Source organism: Doryrhamphus excisus, linkage group LG14 (genome assembly GCF_037039965.1).
Source record: "Doryrhamphus excisus strain RoL-2023G ecotype Guam linkage group LG14, RoL_Dexc_Guam_v1.1, whole genome shotgun sequence".
Lineage (NCBI taxonomy): Eukaryota > Metazoa > Chordata > Actinopteri > Syngnathiformes > Syngnathidae > Doryrhamphus > Doryrhamphus excisus.
Genome location: NC_136370.1, coordinates 12,959,328 through 12,978,791, shown reverse-complemented (window position 1 = coordinate 12,978,791; position 19,464 = coordinate 12,959,328). Strand labels below are relative to the sequence as shown.

Genomic DNA, 19,464 nt, shown 5'->3' with positions numbered 1-19,464 from the left:
TGGTGTTGTGTGACCTGCTCTGGTTTCTACCCACAAAGTATCCAGTTATCACTATTATGGTAACTGCAAGGCACATTGGTTACTTTTGTTTTTGGAAACAGTTAAGAAACCCAGAGGATTTAAATATATTTTTTCTCAACAACTTTTAAAAAGGCCAGCATGCAAGGTGCATCATGTTCAAAATGTATTTGTCTTACAACTGAAACATGTACATGTACCTGTGTCAGAATATAGTCATGGATTTGCTTCATTCAGAGCATGCCTGACGTGAATTGACACTATTCTGTATAGTCAGACTTGGATCCAATTATTGGTGCCCTTAGAAAGAAAACATGTCAATGGTCACTATAACTCACACTGCAGGAAATATTTGTGTGACAGACAAACTGGAGGTAACAGCTAAATGTTTACACATGCAAAAAAGAAACATACTCATAAAAGAACACTGTAGCCACTATGAAACACGGAGGAGGCTGCTTTGCCGCATCTGGTACAGGGTTTCTTGACATTGTCCAGGGTACAATGACATTTCAAGACTATCAAGGTATTCTGGAGCAGAGTTTTCTCACCTTGACCAGCTGGATCTCTTAGATCACTCCCAACAGGATAATGACCCAAAACACACAAAATTGGCTAAGAACAAAGCACTCTACTATTGTGAAGTGGCCTTCTAGGAGCGCTGATGTAAATCCCGTCACACCTCTGTGGGAAACCTGAAACAGCTGGAGCACTTTGCTCATGAGGAGTGGGCCAAAATACGACATGATTGACAGGTGCAGCAGTGTTATTGAGTAAGATAAGATAAGATAAGATATGACTTTATTCGTCCCTCAGTGGAGAAATTTGCATTGCACAATAGCAAAGAGGACAGAACCAGTTGGCGACTCCAAATTGTCCATAGGAATGAATGTGAGTGTGAATGGTTGTTTGTCTATATGTGCCCTGTGATTGGCTGGCGACCAGTCCAGGGTGTACCCTGCCTCTTGCCTGAAGACAGCTGGGATAGGCTCCAGCACCCCCGCAGCCCTTGTGAGGATAAGCAGTAGAAAATGAATGAAGATGCTTTGACAAGTCGTGATGTTGCGTAACTGCACGTTTTGGAAGTAGAATACAGCCATCCCTCATTTATTGCTGTTAAGCGGTTCCAGACCCAACTGCAATAAGTGAATTTTCATGAAGTACATTTCAATATTCATTCATTCATTAATTTTCTACCGCTTTTTCCTCACGAGGGTCGCGGGGGGTGCTGGAGTCTATCCCAGCTGTCTTCGGGCGAGAAGCGGGGTACACCCTGGACACCCTGGACTGGTCGCCAGCCAGTCCAGGACACATATAGACAAACAACCATTCACACTCACATTCATACCTATGGACAATTTGGAGTCACCAATTAACCTAGCATGTTTTTGGAATGTGGGAGGAAACCGGAGTACCCGGAGAAAACCCACGCGTGCATGGGGAGAACATGCAAACTCCACACAGAGATGGCCGAGGGTGGGAATTGAACCCTGGTCTCCTAGCTGTGAGGTCTGCGTGCTAGCCACTAGACCGCCATGCCGCCCCATTTCAATATTCATAAATTTAATATTTTTGTAGTTACAGCATAGAAAAACTTTCTAAATAGAGTTTTGAACATTATTAGAGCCCTGTAGACATGAAATAACACCCCTATAGTCACCTTGACAGTCTGAATATTCTTTGTTTACACCATAATGTGCAGGCTACGGAATCACTTCGGGCCCATAAGAGACAACCGCCACTAACAAGATACTGATTAACTAGTTAGCCTCTCCGATTTACGGGTTTTAAACTTAAGTGGAAGTAAGGGAAGAAGGACACATTACTGATGCCTAGCCACCAGAATACTACACATAACTGGTCTGTTGATATTTTTTGATTAATAATATACCTTGGTCAAGCACGGAACAGCAGTAATTTATTTATTCATTTTTGAGAAACCATGAGCGTAAGGGAGCAGCGTTCGAATAACGATGTAGCGATGGATGACTGAATGGGTTTAATTGTTGGGCAGTGTTTTTGTCTTGGAACTCAGCCATGCAGGCAGAAAGTGAATGTGGACTAAACCCTCATAGATTTGATTTTAAAAAAACCTGGACTCCGTCGTGTTGAAGTAGTAATGGTATTATCATGGATGACTGATCTTACATTGTGCCGTCGTTTTGCCACTACGTCACTGAATTTAATTATGTTTCCCGTCATAAGTACGTCACTCAATAATTAATTACTGGTATTTATAAATCAATGAAGAATCGTTCATGTGTATCTAAAAAACATTTCTATTCCCATTGCCTAAAACACATTATACAGTATAAAACCCATCAGTGGCTGATCGGTGCATTGCTGTCGCTTCCTCCCCAGCTTGCCCAAAGCCAAAGTTTATGCTGCTGCTCTGATGATCCGCCAACCAGGATTAGATTCCACTCTTAATAATCCTCCCACTTTCTCCAAGTAGTGGGGTGACACAGGGGACAGGGTGCTAGGAAGGAAAGTGAGGCAGAGAGCGAGAGAGATGCTTTTGTTTTTCTGAGAGGACATTCAGTTTTGTCTGGAACTTGTTTTGCTCAGGGGGGAATTCTGGGTTCTATGGATTTGGCCGGGTGCTCTTGACGCTCACACAATACTTTGGGTTAAATACTGGTGAGTGGTGACTGTTTCCTGTTTTTCGAATATGTATTTTAAATTAAACACAGAGGACATATGAGAGCATCATAAAATAAGATATGAGAACATTAACATGGGCTAACACATGTTACAAACAGTGGTTAAAAGAACAAATTAAACAAAAAAAAAGTATGTTTTTCCACACTTGGAAGTTAATGTGCATGTGTGTGTAATGTTTGACAGTTAGCACCCTCTGAGCAGCCGCGTAACAGCTGAAAACGATCCTTTTACTTTGTATTTGATAAAACAAGTATTTGATCTAAGCAACCAGCAAGAAGTCTAACCCTCAGTTATGTTTGCATAAAGCTCATAAACCAGTCCTGTCCCTTCAGCAAGAAGCTTTTTGAAAAATACAACTAGCGGCACAATAATTCAGAAATGGACGAAAGAGCTTGTTAATGAGCTCAAGGGAGTTGCAACCACAGAAAAACACACTTAATGGTTGTTGCTGTAATGGATTTACATCCTACAGTTCCCACAAGGTCCCCATCTTTAAGATGACACAGGCAGAAAGACTTAATAAATGAGGCCATGAGGCATAGAATCATAACATAACATACCCCGCCTCTCGCCCAAAATCAGCTGGGATAGGCTCCAGCACACCTCCGCGACCCCAGTGAGGATAAGCGGTAAAAATAAATGCTTGGGCCAACTCCACACCTAACGTCACATCTTCTGAGCCATGCTCAAGTTCATAACACTTCCCCTCCTTTGGCACGATTAAAGTTGATCTAAGTGATACTTTGTCCACAGTTAGGGCTGCAGGCCTGAATGCACAATACATGCAAGTTGTAGCCCAAACATGCACAACCCTGAATGCACCCTTTTGCATTGTTGTAAAAGAACACATATATTACAAGTTCATTTCAAACTCTGTTGAGTCACTCTGCAGTCAAAACACCTGATAGGTGTCTTTTTATGGGCCATAACAGTTGTTTATGTTACAGCCCATGAGGGCTCAAGCAACAAACCCTCAGTCAAACTGCTGCTTGCCATTTTTTACATGGCCATTTTTTACAAAGAACATGCTTGAAGGACTGCTTAGACATTGTACAAATAAAGAGGTTGCAATGTTCGAGATGATTTTCTTAAGTATTTATCTCATTATACTAAAGTAGGCTCAAGTGTGCCTCTAAAGAATTTCATCCTTCCTTGATTTGCAGCGTGGCTTACCTCTGTGGCGTCCGCCCATTGTCCTCACCACCACAGCGGTATTTCATATCAATACAGATCAATAGGTCCTGTCAGTGGTCATTAACAATGCCTGCTCAGCACCAAGTGTAAGATTAGTCATGAATTACCTACTGTATATTCTGTGTTGTGTAGTTTTTATCAGAAGCTTAAATTTGTAACTACATCGAATAAACAAATTTTTTAGTATTCTTTCTCAATTCTTGTAAAAAAAAATATTTTTCCAGTTCAGTTTTCATGTAAATGAATGATTACAAGTGTGGCCACTTGTAATTTTGTAATTCCAAAGGAATAGTTGATAGTGGAAAAATTATCTGGGCTGGAACTAAGCATTGTGTTACAACCGTCACTTTTATTGCAAATGTTGTTCTGAAATCAGAGGAGAAAGTGTTCACAAAGGTGAGCTGTATGCCTTTTGAACGCGTCGTATAGATACAGGAAATGATGAACTAAAAGCAGACAAATTACAGCTTTGACGTCACCGTCAAAGGCGGCCTTTTACCCAAAGTCAGGTGGATTACGCTCAAGTTAATGCGTGACCCTGAACAGGATAAGGCGTGGAAAATAAGAAAAAGAACAGAATAAATGAATGATTTTTTATCTTTGATTGTTCATTTCGATACACTTGTATCCTATATGATATGCTGGCTCCAGCCTGAAGTTAATTTTATAGACATGGGAGGGACACCAAAGTATATCAATGTTTGTTTGTAATGTCTTAAATTAATCTGTCATCTCTCATTCTTTTTGTTGTATTGCAGAATTTTGCAGAGAACACCATGAACGAGCTGCTGGGTTGGTATGGCTACGACAAAGTGCAGCTCAGAGATTCCGACAATCTGGAGTTAAGCGATCCACGGCAGCACATCTCTGTCCTTACAGGTGCGACAGTCACATCCATGAACATAACACGTACTGTACACTCACAAAGATGGGTCAGTGCAGTTATTACCAGGTTGGAATTGCAGGTAACATTATCAAAAGTAAAATCTCTGCTTGATTTTTAAAGAATCCCTTTTCATCAACTTCTTTCTATTTAGTCTTTCAAAATACCTTTTGGATCATCTGTATCCCAATTTGAGGTCCCGCTCAATTTCATTTTCAAGTTTTGCCTTTGTATTGTAACTATGCAATTTGCAGCTTGTTTCTTTGATACTTGTAATATGTTTTGTTCATGCATGACGTACATGAGCTCAGTTTATAAATTCACCCAAAACATGCTAGGTTAATTGGCGACTCCAAATTGTCCATTGGTATGAATGTGAGTGTGAATGGTTGTTTGTCTATATGTGCCCTGTGATTGGCTGGCGTCTGATCCAGGGTGTACACCGCCTCTCGTCCGAAGACAGCTGGGATAGGCTTCAGCGGATGATGGATGGATGAATGTATCAGTCCACACTTTGCACTTTGAACCACAAAGAAACTTTTCAAATTGGAGAACTTTAAGGCCAAAACACACAGAAATAATTTCCAAAAATATACCTGCACTTTTTTCTCTGTCCTTTTATGAAACGTAGACATTCCTAAGCCATTTCACAAAAGCTTTTGAGACATTCACTGCTTTGCCAATGGGTAGGACTGTCATGTTGGAAAGGCGTGTTTGTAGTTACATACAAGCTGTACTGCACAATGAAAAGTAAGAGCTGAAAGAAGGCAAAATCCTGCACAATGTTGGCATTTATCAATACAGTCTGGTCTCTTGGCCCATAGTAAATATATAGCAAATATTGCTTTGTTGATATATACTATTATTGAGGTCTGTTTTTGACTACACTTTTTCATACTCAAATCTGCTTTGTAAGATTTTGTCCATAGTCGATATTTCGTCCATCCATCTGTTTTCTATACTGCTTGTTCTCACTAGGGTCGACTTTTTGACTATTTCCACATCAAAGAAACAGGCTGAAGTCACTCAGATAAACAAATAAAAACATGGTAGTTGTACAACAATAGTATAATCATATATTGCAACATTGAAAGCAACAAAGAAACAACACAGAACACGGTAGCTGACGGCACACGTAAATAATAATAAGTACACATAAAACAGGAAGAACATGGCTTGAAAAACAATAACTTGTTGGCCAAACAGCTTTACCCTTATATTGTCAGAATGGTACAATCTTGATCATTTGACAGTTTTGATGTCTTCCGAATCAAATCGTTGAATAGTCGACTATAGTCTAAGACACCCCTATAATAATAAACCCTAATTTAAAAATAGTAACTTTAGTCGGTAGATCACCTGTCGGACCGTGCTCCACCTCTCTGTCTGTCATACAGTACATTAGTACATTAGTGTTGCCATAGTGATTAGAATGAATGGTATTCAAGGTCGAAGCTCACTCTAAAAAAAAAAGATGTGATTTATTTATGAACTCTGACATGCACCAAGAAGGAAGTAGCCCAATAATTTGCATTTTAGGTATCTTGGCTCACGTTGTGATGAATGCACTTACAATGACTGGCAAACCGCATCTCATCAGTTCTCTTTCTATCGCTCTGACACAGAAAACTTGCCAAAAATTCCAGCTCCAAGAGAGAGCAGCGAGGCTTCTCCGGATCGAGCCAACAGCTCCCAGTCTCTGCCAAACACCAGGAATGGAGTCACAGAGCCTTCCACCATGCCATTCACCTCCACAACCGGCACAAAGGAACATGGCAACCAGTCCATCACTGTCCCTGTGGCATCTCTGCCACTGATCAAGGCCTCTGCAGGTACTGGCACCTTTTCAGACCCTTTTGTTGTGCACATATGCACAGTATGACAATATCGAAAGTATCCTCATATCATACACAAATTTAGAGATAAAAGATATTTTTTTTCAATTTTGTGAGTGGGTTTCTTTTAACTGAAAGTGGCAATACAGTGTCAGATGTTTATATTTATTTTTCTGGCTAGGGTATGAATAATGTTGGAGCCTAACAGAATGTACATATAATTTTCGAGACTCCATGCAAGAAGGAGAACACTCAAACATGAGCCTACTTGCTGTGCTACTGTGTTGGTTCTACTACACCTAATGGAGTGAAAATGATGAATGAGCGAGTTAAAATTGTTGTCCGCTGCTTTGAGTGTTGGGGTTTACAGGTCACAAAGCAATGCTGTAGTTTCTCTTAGACACCGGCTTTGAGTTGTCTGGGTCATTTCTGCATTGGCAAACAGGGGGCATGAAAGGGTGAAAAGGACACAACGCTAGACGAGTGGACCAGGAGGCACAAATAGTTCACAATACAGCTCATGCTCTGACACTGTGTCTGTAATACCGAATATAGTATTCGTCAGAAAATATGCATATTGAAGCAAACTATATTTTTACAAACATTTGCATTTCAAGCATAAAAATTGCTAAATTAACTAAAAAATACAAAAAGAGCAGGTGTTAGTAATTATTCGGTGAGACCACCACCAAAGCACCCAACTTGAACAACCGTTTTTGATTGCAGATTTAAATGATCTCACAACAGGTACAATAATAAAACAGCAACACACACAAAGTAACCTAGCAACTGCACTATGTTGGCAAACAAAAAAATATCATAATACCCATGCAAAAAAAAAAACAACCCTTATATTCCCATCGCAATGTATACTGGGCAGCTTTCTCCCAACATTTTGCAGGGTTTGTCGCATTTTTACTTAATTGCAGAATATGTTGAGGAGGACGTCAGAGACGTAAACAAGGAGGAGTTTACATAATCCTGATATCTACTGTTTTATTGCCACTGGACTTCCTAGCATGTGTTGCGAGCATTTGGGAATAACAGTTTTAAGTTACTGTATGTGTTTAGCGCTTAGTTGTGGTTTATCACACATGTAGTAGTAGTAGTAATAGTAGTTTTATGCGATTCTGTATGTTAACTTGCTGTGGATGTGTTTTGTTTTTGTTTTGTTGCACCGTGAGGAAGTATGTCATTCTGTTTGATGACCACTTATACATGGACGACCCTTCTGTCCCCTTTTTTTTACCTCAATGTGTCCCGCGATTGAAAAAGTTTGCCCTATAGTGTTTGCAGGTCCTCCGCTACATAACATGCACTAAAGGCACATACAACAAAAAAACTTATTTGCAAGGTGCCCAATAAACTAGTTTACCTGCTGTAGACTTTGTTTTTCTCCACCTGCTCAAGTGTCAATATTAACCCATCAACTCTCCAAGGAAATAGCTGCGCTCTGACCAGACAGGCTTCATTATCTCTTGCGTCTGCTGTCGCACAGGAGGTTGGGACAAGCCGCCTTGGCATTGCCCAAGAGGAGTCCCTACTGGCCCTTTCTTGGCAGGTGGTAACAGATGGTGCAGTGCCACTTAAAGCCCAGTACCTGGCCAACACCCCCTTTCGAGGTGCTCTCCCTTCCAACCACACACTCACTGAATTATTCATGTACCCTGCAAAATCTTACCTTTGGAAGTACAGTTACATACTTGTTATTAGGTGCTAGGCAGCCGTAAAAAAAAGGTGAATAACAATTTCTCCTCAAGATGTGGCTTTTCATGAAAATGAAGAGATATTGTGAATGCACATAAGATTTTGCTCATGTTCATTACACTGTAGGACATTCTTTTATTCCAAGCAATTTATTTTCCTGTCTGATTTTTCATCTTGTTTTTTTTTATCATCATGAGCAGTGGGCATGAGTCCAGAAATAAAACAGTTATAAAAGACAAACAAAGCCTCAAAGATTGAGATGTAGAAGAGAAAGGGAATTTCAATTTTGATTTTGGTCTTCATTGTTCTGTCAAAAGAGCCTCAAGGAGTGATTCCATTAATTGTGAGTTAGTCTTTTAACTTCAAAAATGATGTCCCTGTAGACGCATTAATCCCAACAAGAGGTGAAAAGCCTGGCCGGCATATGATGAGGAGGTGAGCAGGGCTGAGCGACTAATGGCTTGGCTTTTTTTCACACCTGCACAATCATAATGTAAAAAAAACGGTAGATGCGGAAGAACTCTCATAGGATCTCTTTACTTATCACAACACCATTAAAAGCCTGCGGCTCATTAACATGTACAAGTAGCATTTCTGTATGATTTTATTTGCTGTGCAAACTGCCATTACATATATTTGAATGTTGAATTTCATTATTCGTTAATTCATTTTATATGCAGCTTGTCCTCATAGTCACTGGTGAGCTGGAGCTTATCCGTATCCAAATCTCAGGTCGGACCTCTCTGCGTGGGGTTCTCCCTGTGCATGGGTCGGTTCTGTTTGGGTACTGCAGTTTCATGCCATGTACATATGTTAGACTAGTTGGAGATAGGGGACCAATCCAAGGTGGCCAAAGTCAGCTGGTTTAGGCTCCACCTACGCTGTCTCTGCAACAAGAGGATACAATTAAGGAGTAGACGATGCAGTGAGGTGTAGCACAGCTAAGTTGGGTTTGAGATGTACGAAGAATGGCCAGAATGAATGCACCATTACTCGAGTCCAGTATATCTGTTAAAAAGTCAGATTTAGCCAAGCAGCACAGTGGAAGCTGTAAAAAACATTAAAAGAACGTTAAAGGAGGGAAAGTGGGCCGTACCTGGGTGCGGATCAGTGCGTTCACATTAGCCAAATGTACTGTACTTAAAGTGTGAAGTGGGGACTCAGGCACGGTTCGATTGGAGTGTGGGCACGCCCGAAAAGGAGCTGTAGAGAAGCAGCCTCTACAAGTGCATAGCCTTCACTCAACCTTGTGTCGCTTTTTTTTAGTAAGAATAGTGCTATGGAATCTGCTATGGTGTCTACACAAAGAGTTTGCTTTGTTTCATGAATTTGTCCTCTGTCTTGTTCTTCAACAGATGAAGACGCAACCAATATTCAGATTGTGTGTGCCTGGTGCCAGAAGATCGGCGTCAAACGCTACTCTCTGAGCATGGGAAGTGAGCTGAAGAGTTTCTGCAGCGAGAAGTGCTTTGCTGCTTGCCGCAGAGCTTATTTCAAGAGAAACAAGGTAAAGAATTCTTTTTCTGCAACAAATTATAACAATAACTGTTTCCAACAAGCGTGATAGTCATCTTGGAGATCTGATTATGAAATTAGACCTACCGGATTAGTTGGCTTTAATATGTGTAAGTGTTTACCAATGATACATTTGTAAATGTATGAATTTAAAATCAAAGGCAAATTAGTGACTGGTCATGAATGGAATGTGAAAAGACCTTGAGATGAGTATGGTACCATTGTTTTAGTAATCATTCACTGACATTCATTTCAATGGTCAGAATTTAGATGAACGTGTTCTATATTTATGAAAAAAATATCTGGAAGTAAAGACATGAAGCAGGGAGAGCTTTGCATACAGCTCAGGCACACAAAATATAAAATATGCCATCTTCCAAAGTGAAACATTTAAAAAGAAATCTTATTTATTTTAGTATATTTATAACTCTATTTCATTAGAGTAATTTTTAATACATTAAATTCCAGAAACATTCTTGCATCTCACACAGTTTACTATTTCCAATATGCAGCTTTTTAATATTGTTGGCTTTTTATTATAAAGACATGAATAGGGAGCCTTTTCCATTGTCCATCAACCAGCAGCATACACTTTAGCATCTAACATGTTGACACTCTAAAATGTTTCTGGTTTGTCTTGAATACTAAAAGTGCATAATGCATGCATCCACAAAACCCAGCGAGGACAAGCTGTTTAGTGTATGACAGCATTTATCAGTGGCGCTATTGTGTTGGTTTTTCACCCCTGATTTCACACAAGATTACTCTAGATCAGTTGTTCCTAACCACCAGGACACAAAAAATATTTAGATGCAATGGAAAAAATTGGGTGCAATGTTACGGGTGTTACGGGTAATCCATGGCATAGTCCATCCCTCGGTTTTGGAGCTGGGCCGCTTTTGTAATCTACTGGCAGGGAATACAATCAAATAATCATAGATTCATGTAGCCGAAAATTGATGTGGAGTCCACATTGATTTTTACATTAAAGATGGACAAAACAAATGTGTGTAATATCTAATCATGTTAGATTAATTACTGTATTACAGTGGCCGTTGTGTAGCGTTAATTGTTGCAGCATGCAAAACCGCTCTTATCTGTCCCGAGACGCTACTTTCAACTTATATACCGTATTTTCCGGACTATAAGTAGCACTTTTTTTCATAGGTTGGCTGTTCCTGCGACTTATAAATGACAAAACTGTTGTATGTTGTATGTTACATGAACACTGGACACCTTTTCATGTTCATGTTTATTTTTTGTGTAGATGAATAACCCATTTTATTAGTATATCTTAGACCTATTCAATCTGTTCTCTATTCTTTTATTGTTAGAACTTGCCTTCCAAGAGGACGTAATGTCTGTTTTGGTCAAGTTTGTAAAATAAATTACCCGCAAAAAATGTGACTTATACTCCAGTGCGACTTATGTATTTTTTTTCGACCTAATATGCATTTTTGACCAAGTGCGACTTATACTCCAGAGCGACTTATAGCCCAGAAAATACGGTACTTATCTTTGTCCATTTATTGAGGTGCAATGACCTCAGAAAACAAAACGAAGTACAAACATGGAATCAAACGTGGAAATAGGTGGAATCAGCCAGAATGCTGCTGGAGTGAAAATTCCTGGTTTATTCCTTGATATTCAAAGTGCATTGTAAATATTTGGGCCGGCCCGAATGTTGTCAGCACACTTTAGAGGTGAATTCGAAGTGCAAAGATTATGGTATTCCAACTGCACTCTGACAGTCAAAATATTTTTAGCGGTATTTCAACAGCATTCTGATCACATTCGGACAAAAAAAAAAAAGCCAAAACAGGACTATGAAGCGTCGTCTTCCTTCTTTCCTCCTCTTTTAAGCAGCTCAACACAAAGCAATTGTATCGTAATCATATCGTAAACTGCACATTTAAAAAGAATTGTGCCCATCATCCATATTCTTTATGTGAGACATGAACACATTTATTTACATATGACGTGACATGCACATTAAACAAGTTACAGCAACATTATTATTATTATTCACATTATAACTGTGTTATTGGTGCATTGGTACCTTCCCACACCAGCTAGTGACTAGCTTCATTACACACTTGCTCTCTCAATGCCTTAGAAAACTACCAAAAAGGCAATATTACTGAGTGGAGCGGCCGCCATTGCTGCTGTGTTTTTGAGTTTGGAAACGGTCATGCTAGGTGTGGGCGCTCGCTATTTGAAATGAATGCATAGTGCTTAAAAAGACCAAATTACTTGTTATCAAGAATGTACCTGTTACCACATGGATACAGCATCTATATAAAACCATAAAACTTTTTTGTTGGTTTTTGGATGTGTTTTAACCGGGTCATTGTACCTATTTGTGGCTTCATGTCCCATTACAAGCAGTAATGAGTTGTCTTTTATTTGTTTTTAAATATTTAAAATACACAGAAAAGAGAAAGAAATGTGTGTTCCTGTCTTACATACTGACACATGAGGGAAAAAAATAGTCTTTTGTATTTTCTATACACATTCCTTCCACTGGTAAAATTGGAATAGATGGGCAGCAATAAATATACATAACTTTGTTCTTGCCTGATGAATCACTTGGCAGGACTACAAGCGTTAATGTTAGCGTTAATTTTAGTTGTTGAACATAATTTTTAGAACACTTCAGAAGCCGGTTTCTATCCTCTTCACTGCCACTAGTACTTTCATAGGGCGCAGCAACTTCTTTAGGCAATTAACAGTGATGGATTACTAGCCGAGAGTGACACCAGTGGAGGCACAAAGTGTTAGAGGACACATCGCCTTTGGTTGCATTAGTCAACTTCAAAGGGAGCGCCTTCCCCTCTGCCTCTGGGTGGGATTGAAGGATGCATGCAATAAATGCATTGCTGCAACGTTAGTGGAGATGAAATGTCACTTGTGGTTGTTGCAGTTGCTCCATCAATCGAATTTTGAATTGAGTTGCACACTGGTATGTTGTGGTTGAAATGCTAACTAAATCACAAAAATAAACAGCATGGACCAAGGAGCCAATATATGAGCTGTATCAAAAAAATCTCTGTACAAAGTGAACAGAAATATCCATTGTTACTTGGCTAAAAATAATGTGGATGAGAAGACTCATTGGCTGTGTACAATTAATGAGCCACTCAATTAGGAACACCAATACAGTCCCGATATTGGGAAGTAAATGAGCAGCACCTCAGCCTCCCACTGTTTGTTTGTGTACATGAAGATTCAGCCTTCCCTTTGGGAGCAGATTTGCCTAATTCGGACGAGGCGAACTAACATGCACTAAAGGTGGGGAAGTGGTCGGCACTGGGATAAGTGAATCCACTGATTCAGAGGAACAGGAGCTAAAGAGGCGATGACAGAGGCAATACGGACCGAGTCCTCCATCAGCCACCGGATAGAGCATGACACAGACGCCACATGTTGTTGTTACAAGGCAGTTACACTGAAAGTAGGAGCCCAAAGCGGAGACACAGAAATAAATATAAGGTTTATTGAACAAAAGGCGAACTGAGATAGAGGATTCAACAAAAAAAATGACATTGCAAAAGAGACCACCATAAAAAATGTAAGAATAGAAATGAGAAAACTAACAAAAGGATGGTGAGGTGAACAGGTCAACCTTACACAGCGCTGTTGTCCTGCCAACTCGCCGTGAACCGTGAACACCCTTAAACAAAACGGAAAACAAGACAGCCGGTCACACCAGGACAAATAAGAACTAACTAGAAAAACTAGAAAAACCCAAAACTCAGCCTGCTGCTCAGCGTTAAGCCAGCAGCAAAGATGAAGCACCTGAGTGGCCCTGGAGCGTGCCGAGGTGGAATCGAGTCTGCCGCAGACGACCGCAGAGTGGAAGGTGGAGGGCGGGGAGAGGCAGAGACAGAGCACACCTGCACCCATTTATAGTCTCCAAAAAGGGTGAGGCCAATCAGCTGCCTCCTGCAAAAAAACGAAACAAAAAAGATCAAGCAACAAAATAGTGCTCAATAGTGCTCACCGACATCATCATTTTGCTCAGATGAAGTGAGGCGACTCAAGCAGAATGCTCATAGGTGGAAAGTAATTGAAAAGTACTAGTAAATAATTTCTTCAGTAGAATGAAAGCTGCCTCAGGCTCAGATGTCCGTTTTAAAGGTAATTCGATGTAAGATATAAGACTTGTCAGGGGTTCTGCTTTGCTGCTATAATTGTGAACGAAATGACTGTAAAAAAAAAAAAAATAGCGCACCTCAAGAACCTCTGCAAGTGATTCCTTGATGTTGCCAATCGACCACTGCCTGGATCTTGGCAGGAAGAACAAAATTGCCTCTGTTTTTTTATACATATCGGTTATATATATCAGTTTTCATCCAAACAAAGAGATACCACAGTATTTGCTATTGTAGTTGTAGAACTACATTGAATCCTACTATAAGTAACACAACAAAGCCAAAGTATTAGAAACGGTGACCATACATGTACTGCACAAGGGTAATTTCTCTGGCACCATTCACAGTTGGACTGTATGGCGACAGTAAGGAGAATACTTTTTGTGTTTCTCAGTTATTACTGCCACAGCACCACATTTTTTGTTCTTACCATAAAATTTGTCCCCCGGAGACCTCAGACCCTCATCAACATTATACCCCATGAGCTTCCTCCAGGCGCCAGGGGGCAGAGTGCTGCCTCATGTCATCTCAGAAATGTCACATCACCTCAAACACGCACGTCTGCTTCCTGTGGTTGGCACGCATGCAAACTGAATGAGCAAGGTGTGTGTGTGTGTGTGTTGTGTCTCAGCGGTGGTGAGAAAACCTTGAGGCCTGCCTTACACAGCTTCAGGATATAGAGAAGAAGGTGATTATATTGTAGCTGCCAGCTATTCTCTTCAAATGAAGACAGAAATGAGCCTCACTAACTAGGCATTTGAATTCTACCGGTTTCCTTTTAGAGCAATGAATTGGAAAAGTTTATTTCCGTACTGCAAATGTACCTTAGATTTCTCATTACTGAAGTATAACATCCTTACCTAGAGAAATCTAACAATCTAGCAATCTATGCTGGAGCCTATCCCAGTTGTCTCGGACTGGACTGGTCGCCAGCCAATCACAGGGCACATATAGACAAACAACCATTCACACTCACATTCATACCTATGGACAATTCGGCGTCACCAATTAACCTAGCATGGTTTTGGAATGTGGGAGGAAACCGGAGTACCCAGAGAAAACTCACGTACAGGGAGAACATGCAAAGTCCACACAGAGATGCTCAAACGGAGATTGAAACCCAAGTCTTCCTGATCTCCTGTGTGGCTAACATCACAGACTGGCAGACTGATATACTCAATAAATGGTCAGATCTTCACTTACGCGTTATGCTCGTGCATGAACGTTTGTCGTCTGTCTTTTGGTGGCAGCCGTGTGGAATAGGCTTCCATGTGTTGACTTTCTTGCTGTGGCTCAATTCCTGGTCAGTGTCCTGACTGACTGGTGCTCAGTGCAGGATGTAACTCCCCTCAAACTCCTAAAAGTCAGTTTTAGTAGCTTACCTGTCAATGTTAACAAGTTATGTACGGAACAAAGGTGTGTGAATGAATGATGTATGTAATATGATATCATATATCACGACAGAATCCTTCTTTCCTTGAGACCTGGAGTCTCATCAACGGGCCAAAAAGTTTTCTAGGCAAAGAATGTCATCTATAAAACTATAACCTGTTGTGACAATGTGCACACCGGTACACCAACTTTGTAGTTGGCATATAAACAAGCTGAGTGAAGTCAGGTTTATATCACCCTGGACTGAGAAAATGCCTAGGAGAATAACTATATTCCTGATATTATATAACTGAAATTTGACACTCCCCACATGAACTTGCCAAAGGCTTTCTGGACAAAAGTAGAAATGTCAACACGATGGGACAAACACACCTGTAGACCAGGGGTCTCAAACTCAATTTACTTGGGGGCCACTGGAGCTAGGGTCTGGGCGAAAAACAAAAAACGCATTTATTAAAAACAGTAAAATGAATAAACTTTGCTTTGGTTTAGATTTTCTACAATAAAAGCTCTGATAAAACATCTCACTGTTCTCAAATATCTTCATTTTTTTTTCTGCACAAAGATGAAAAATAAATAAACAAATCAAGAATAAAGAAAATCAATCAATCAGTAATTAATAAATATAATAATAATAAAACGGCAAATAATTAAAAATTAAGAAACCACATATAGTTGGTGGGTAGACAAATTATTTTTTTCAGATTAAAATGAACAAAGCATTATTAGAGCCCTGTAGACATGACAAAACACGACTATAGTCACATTTATACTCTTTTTATTGACAACATATTGCGCAACTGCTGGGTCTTGAGACACATGCTAACTTGCAAACTAGAGAGCTAGCGACCTAAACGGTAGCCTCCAAGTTATTTCCGTTAAACTTAAAAAAGCCCAAAACTTACCACTTCCACACGGATAGGGAGGATAACTATTAACAGTTATTTAACCTTTAACATGAACATTAATCAAATGTAATAATTTTTTCTGGGTACATGATACCATACAGCATCCATATCAAACTTGCGTGGGCCGTACTAACATTAAACTTTCATAGGCGGGGGCGGCCTCAAACTAATGTCCTGCGGGCCACATTTGCCCCGCGGGCCGCATGTTTGAGACCCCTGCTGTAGCCTTAAAGTCCAGCACGGTACACATGAGCCCTGTGAGAGCCTTGTTGTACGTAAACTTCTGACCACAAAAGAAGTAATTTCCTTGACTGTGTTTGTCTTTGGATTTCCATAAGCATTTTTAGCGGACAATGCAGCTTGTTGGCAGGTGACGGCCACATACCACTGGACATGTATACAGGCCCAGATGGAGATAGCACACTGACAGCTGGTGTGGTGTCCCCTTAGGACAGTGGAGTCTATCTATCTATCTATCTCACTATATATCTGCGTGGCTTCCAGTGGATGCCTCACACCTCGTTCACAGTGCCAGCACCTCATTAGTACAATATGCAAATGAACTGGCACATGGCCAGAGGGTCAGAGCACAAACTGGAGACAGAATAATGGTGTGAGTGTCTTGTCAAGTACAACCAAAATCAGCCCAGATTTGTGTGAACATTTGTAATAAGACGAGCGTATGTGTGTGTATGTGTGTGTGTGTGAAGACTGAGTGTACCAGAGAAACATCGTTCACTTTATCCACACTATCAGATTTTGCTTGAAATCTATTGTCTTCAGCTCAAATCGTTCGTTATATTGTAAAAAGAGCTGAACACTGTAAAGTATAAAAACAAAACAAGCATGTCAGTGATTGCATTGTCAACCTTTTGGCTACAAAGACCGTGGTGTGGCTGTAGGAATGAGCTGTGAATATACTCACAGCTGAAAGATGTAATGACCAACAACTGTAAAATTGTTTTTACCATTGTTTTATCCCACGGAAGATGCCTTTCATTTAATGTGGAAGGATGCCTGGGAAAATCTTCTTGAGTAATGTCTCTGTAACAAAATAGCTCCCACCTGGCCGATGGTTCCAGCCACATTACTTTTCACATTATGTCTGACTAACACATTGCAAAATATCTGTTTATGAAGCTTGATTGACAGATTAAAGGATGCTTGTATCATTACGGCAGTGCGGCAATATACAATAGGATACACACAAGGACATTTGTCTTAATGATCTTGCCTCAAAACGGCTAAGTCCTCTCAATAATAACATGTAATATTTTTGTTCCTTTGTCACACCTGTATCATGGGACATCATGAATGCAAAAGGTAGAATGCATTCAAGGTGAAAATGTTACAAATGTAAATATTTTGCATCGGTTATATTGCTGGGTGTGGAAAAAAATTAAAGCAAAGACACGATCAAAATATGAATTATGCATGGAACCCAACATTTGTGAATGACAAAATTATTACAAAAATATTGCTCATAAAAAAGAAAATATTAACGTATTTTTTACAGTTTTTTTTTTTTTTAGATTTTTTCCCAGGGTTTATGACATCCCAGCTAAAATGAAATGAAAGGTATACAAAACTGTTGTGAGACCAGCCATGTTGTTTGGCCTAGAGACAGTACCACTGAGGAAAAGACTGGAGGCAGAACTGGCGGTAGCAGAGATGAGGATGCTGAGGTTCTCATTGGGAGTGACCAGGATGGATAGGATCAGGAATGAGTACATCAGAGTGACATTACATGTGAGATACCTTGGAGATAAAGTCAGAGAGGCCAGACTGAGATGGTTCGGACATGTCCAGAGGAGAGATAGTGAATATATTGGTATAAGGATGCTGCATTTAGAGCTGCCAGGTAGGAAGACCAAAGAGGAGGTTTATGGATGTAGTGAAGGAGGACATGAGGGTAGTTGGTGTGAGAGAGACAGATGCAGAAGACAGGGTTGGATGGAGGAGATTGATTTGCTGTGGCGACCCCTGAAGGGAAAAGCCCAAAGAGAAAGAATAATAAGGTTTATGACATCCCAAAAAGCAGTGTAGCGCATCAGCAGTGACTTACCTTCCACTTCATCCCTGAGCCGAGGATTTTGGTGATGAGGAACATAGTTCCGGTTAGTTGGTGGGGCCACTTAAGTAAAGAGTTTGGTTTCTCAAAACAATATTTGTTCAAAAGAGTTAATATATTTGCATAATAAAAATGCCTCTGCCAAAAAAATCAGATGTCACAAATCATTCGGCGTTACTTTATCTCCTGTCATGGCGTCCACTGTTGTGTATGTGTTCCATCCTGCTTCGCATCTGCCCATGTAAGCACTATGAAACACTCCAGGAATACTGCACTTTTTGGGGGAATTTTGCCCATCATCCACAATACCTTGAAATAATACTGTGAAACATGAACACATATTTCTTTCCAATTCCAGAAAAATATTGGTTTAAAAAAACCTTTGTGACATTTGACCTTCTCGACTAGCCCAATATCTTGGATGATGGACTATATCTTATTAAAACCCACAGAAGTGTCCCTCCGACGTACAACAATAGTGATAAATGATGATACACTAATGATAATGCAAATTCAGTGTTCCAGCTCACCCGTGACCCTCAGGAGGACACACACTGCAGAAAGTGCATGGATGGATAGATTAAATGTAACTTTAAATTACCAACTTCATGCCATGGTATGTCGGCACTAATGATATTCTGTGTAATGCATGTTAATATGTTCTTGCGTGGTCAAATGTGAAAATAATGAGGTTATCACACTTTATGGATTGGCTTGTGATACTTCTGATCATGTCTTCCTCTGAACTATTATGGAATTTTTAATTTTTCAGCACAAGTACTACACAAGTGGACCCACATGTGTACGTTGGTGTGAAAAGGTGTTTTCCTTATTTTTTGCATGTTTGTCACACTTAAATGTTTGAGATCATCAAACAAATTTAAATATTAGTCACTGACAACACAAAACTGAGTTTTTGTACAAAACTTGTTATTATTAAAAATCCAAACCTACATAGCTCTGTGTGAAAAAGTGATTGCTCCCTAAGGTTGGGACAACCTTAGCAGCAACAACTGCAATCAAGCATTTTTGATTGCAATGAGTCTCTTGCAGCCCTGTGGAGGAATTTTGGCCCACTCATCTTTGCAGAATTGTTGTAATGCAGCCACATTGGAGGGTTTTC

At 40.0% G+C, this 19,464-nt stretch overlaps 1 protein-coding gene across 3 annotated transcripts in view; it reads left to right on the top strand.

Annotated features, from left to right (window-relative positions):
- sobpa (sine oculis binding protein homolog (Drosophila) a) overlaps window positions 1-19,464 on the top strand; it is a 34,714-nt gene that overhangs the window by 3,491 nt on the left and 11,759 nt on the right. For all 3 annotated transcript variants that reach the window (XM_078796053.1, XM_078796054.1, XM_078796052.1), the window contains exons 2-4: window positions 4,635-4,755; window positions 6,385-6,591; window positions 9,657-9,808. In XM_078796053.1, the coding sequence (XP_078652179.1) occupies window positions 4,635-4,755; window positions 6,385-6,591; window positions 9,657-9,808 (480 nt within the window). The remainder of the gene's footprint in view (window positions 1-4,634; window positions 4,756-6,384; window positions 6,592-9,656; window positions 9,809-19,464) is intronic.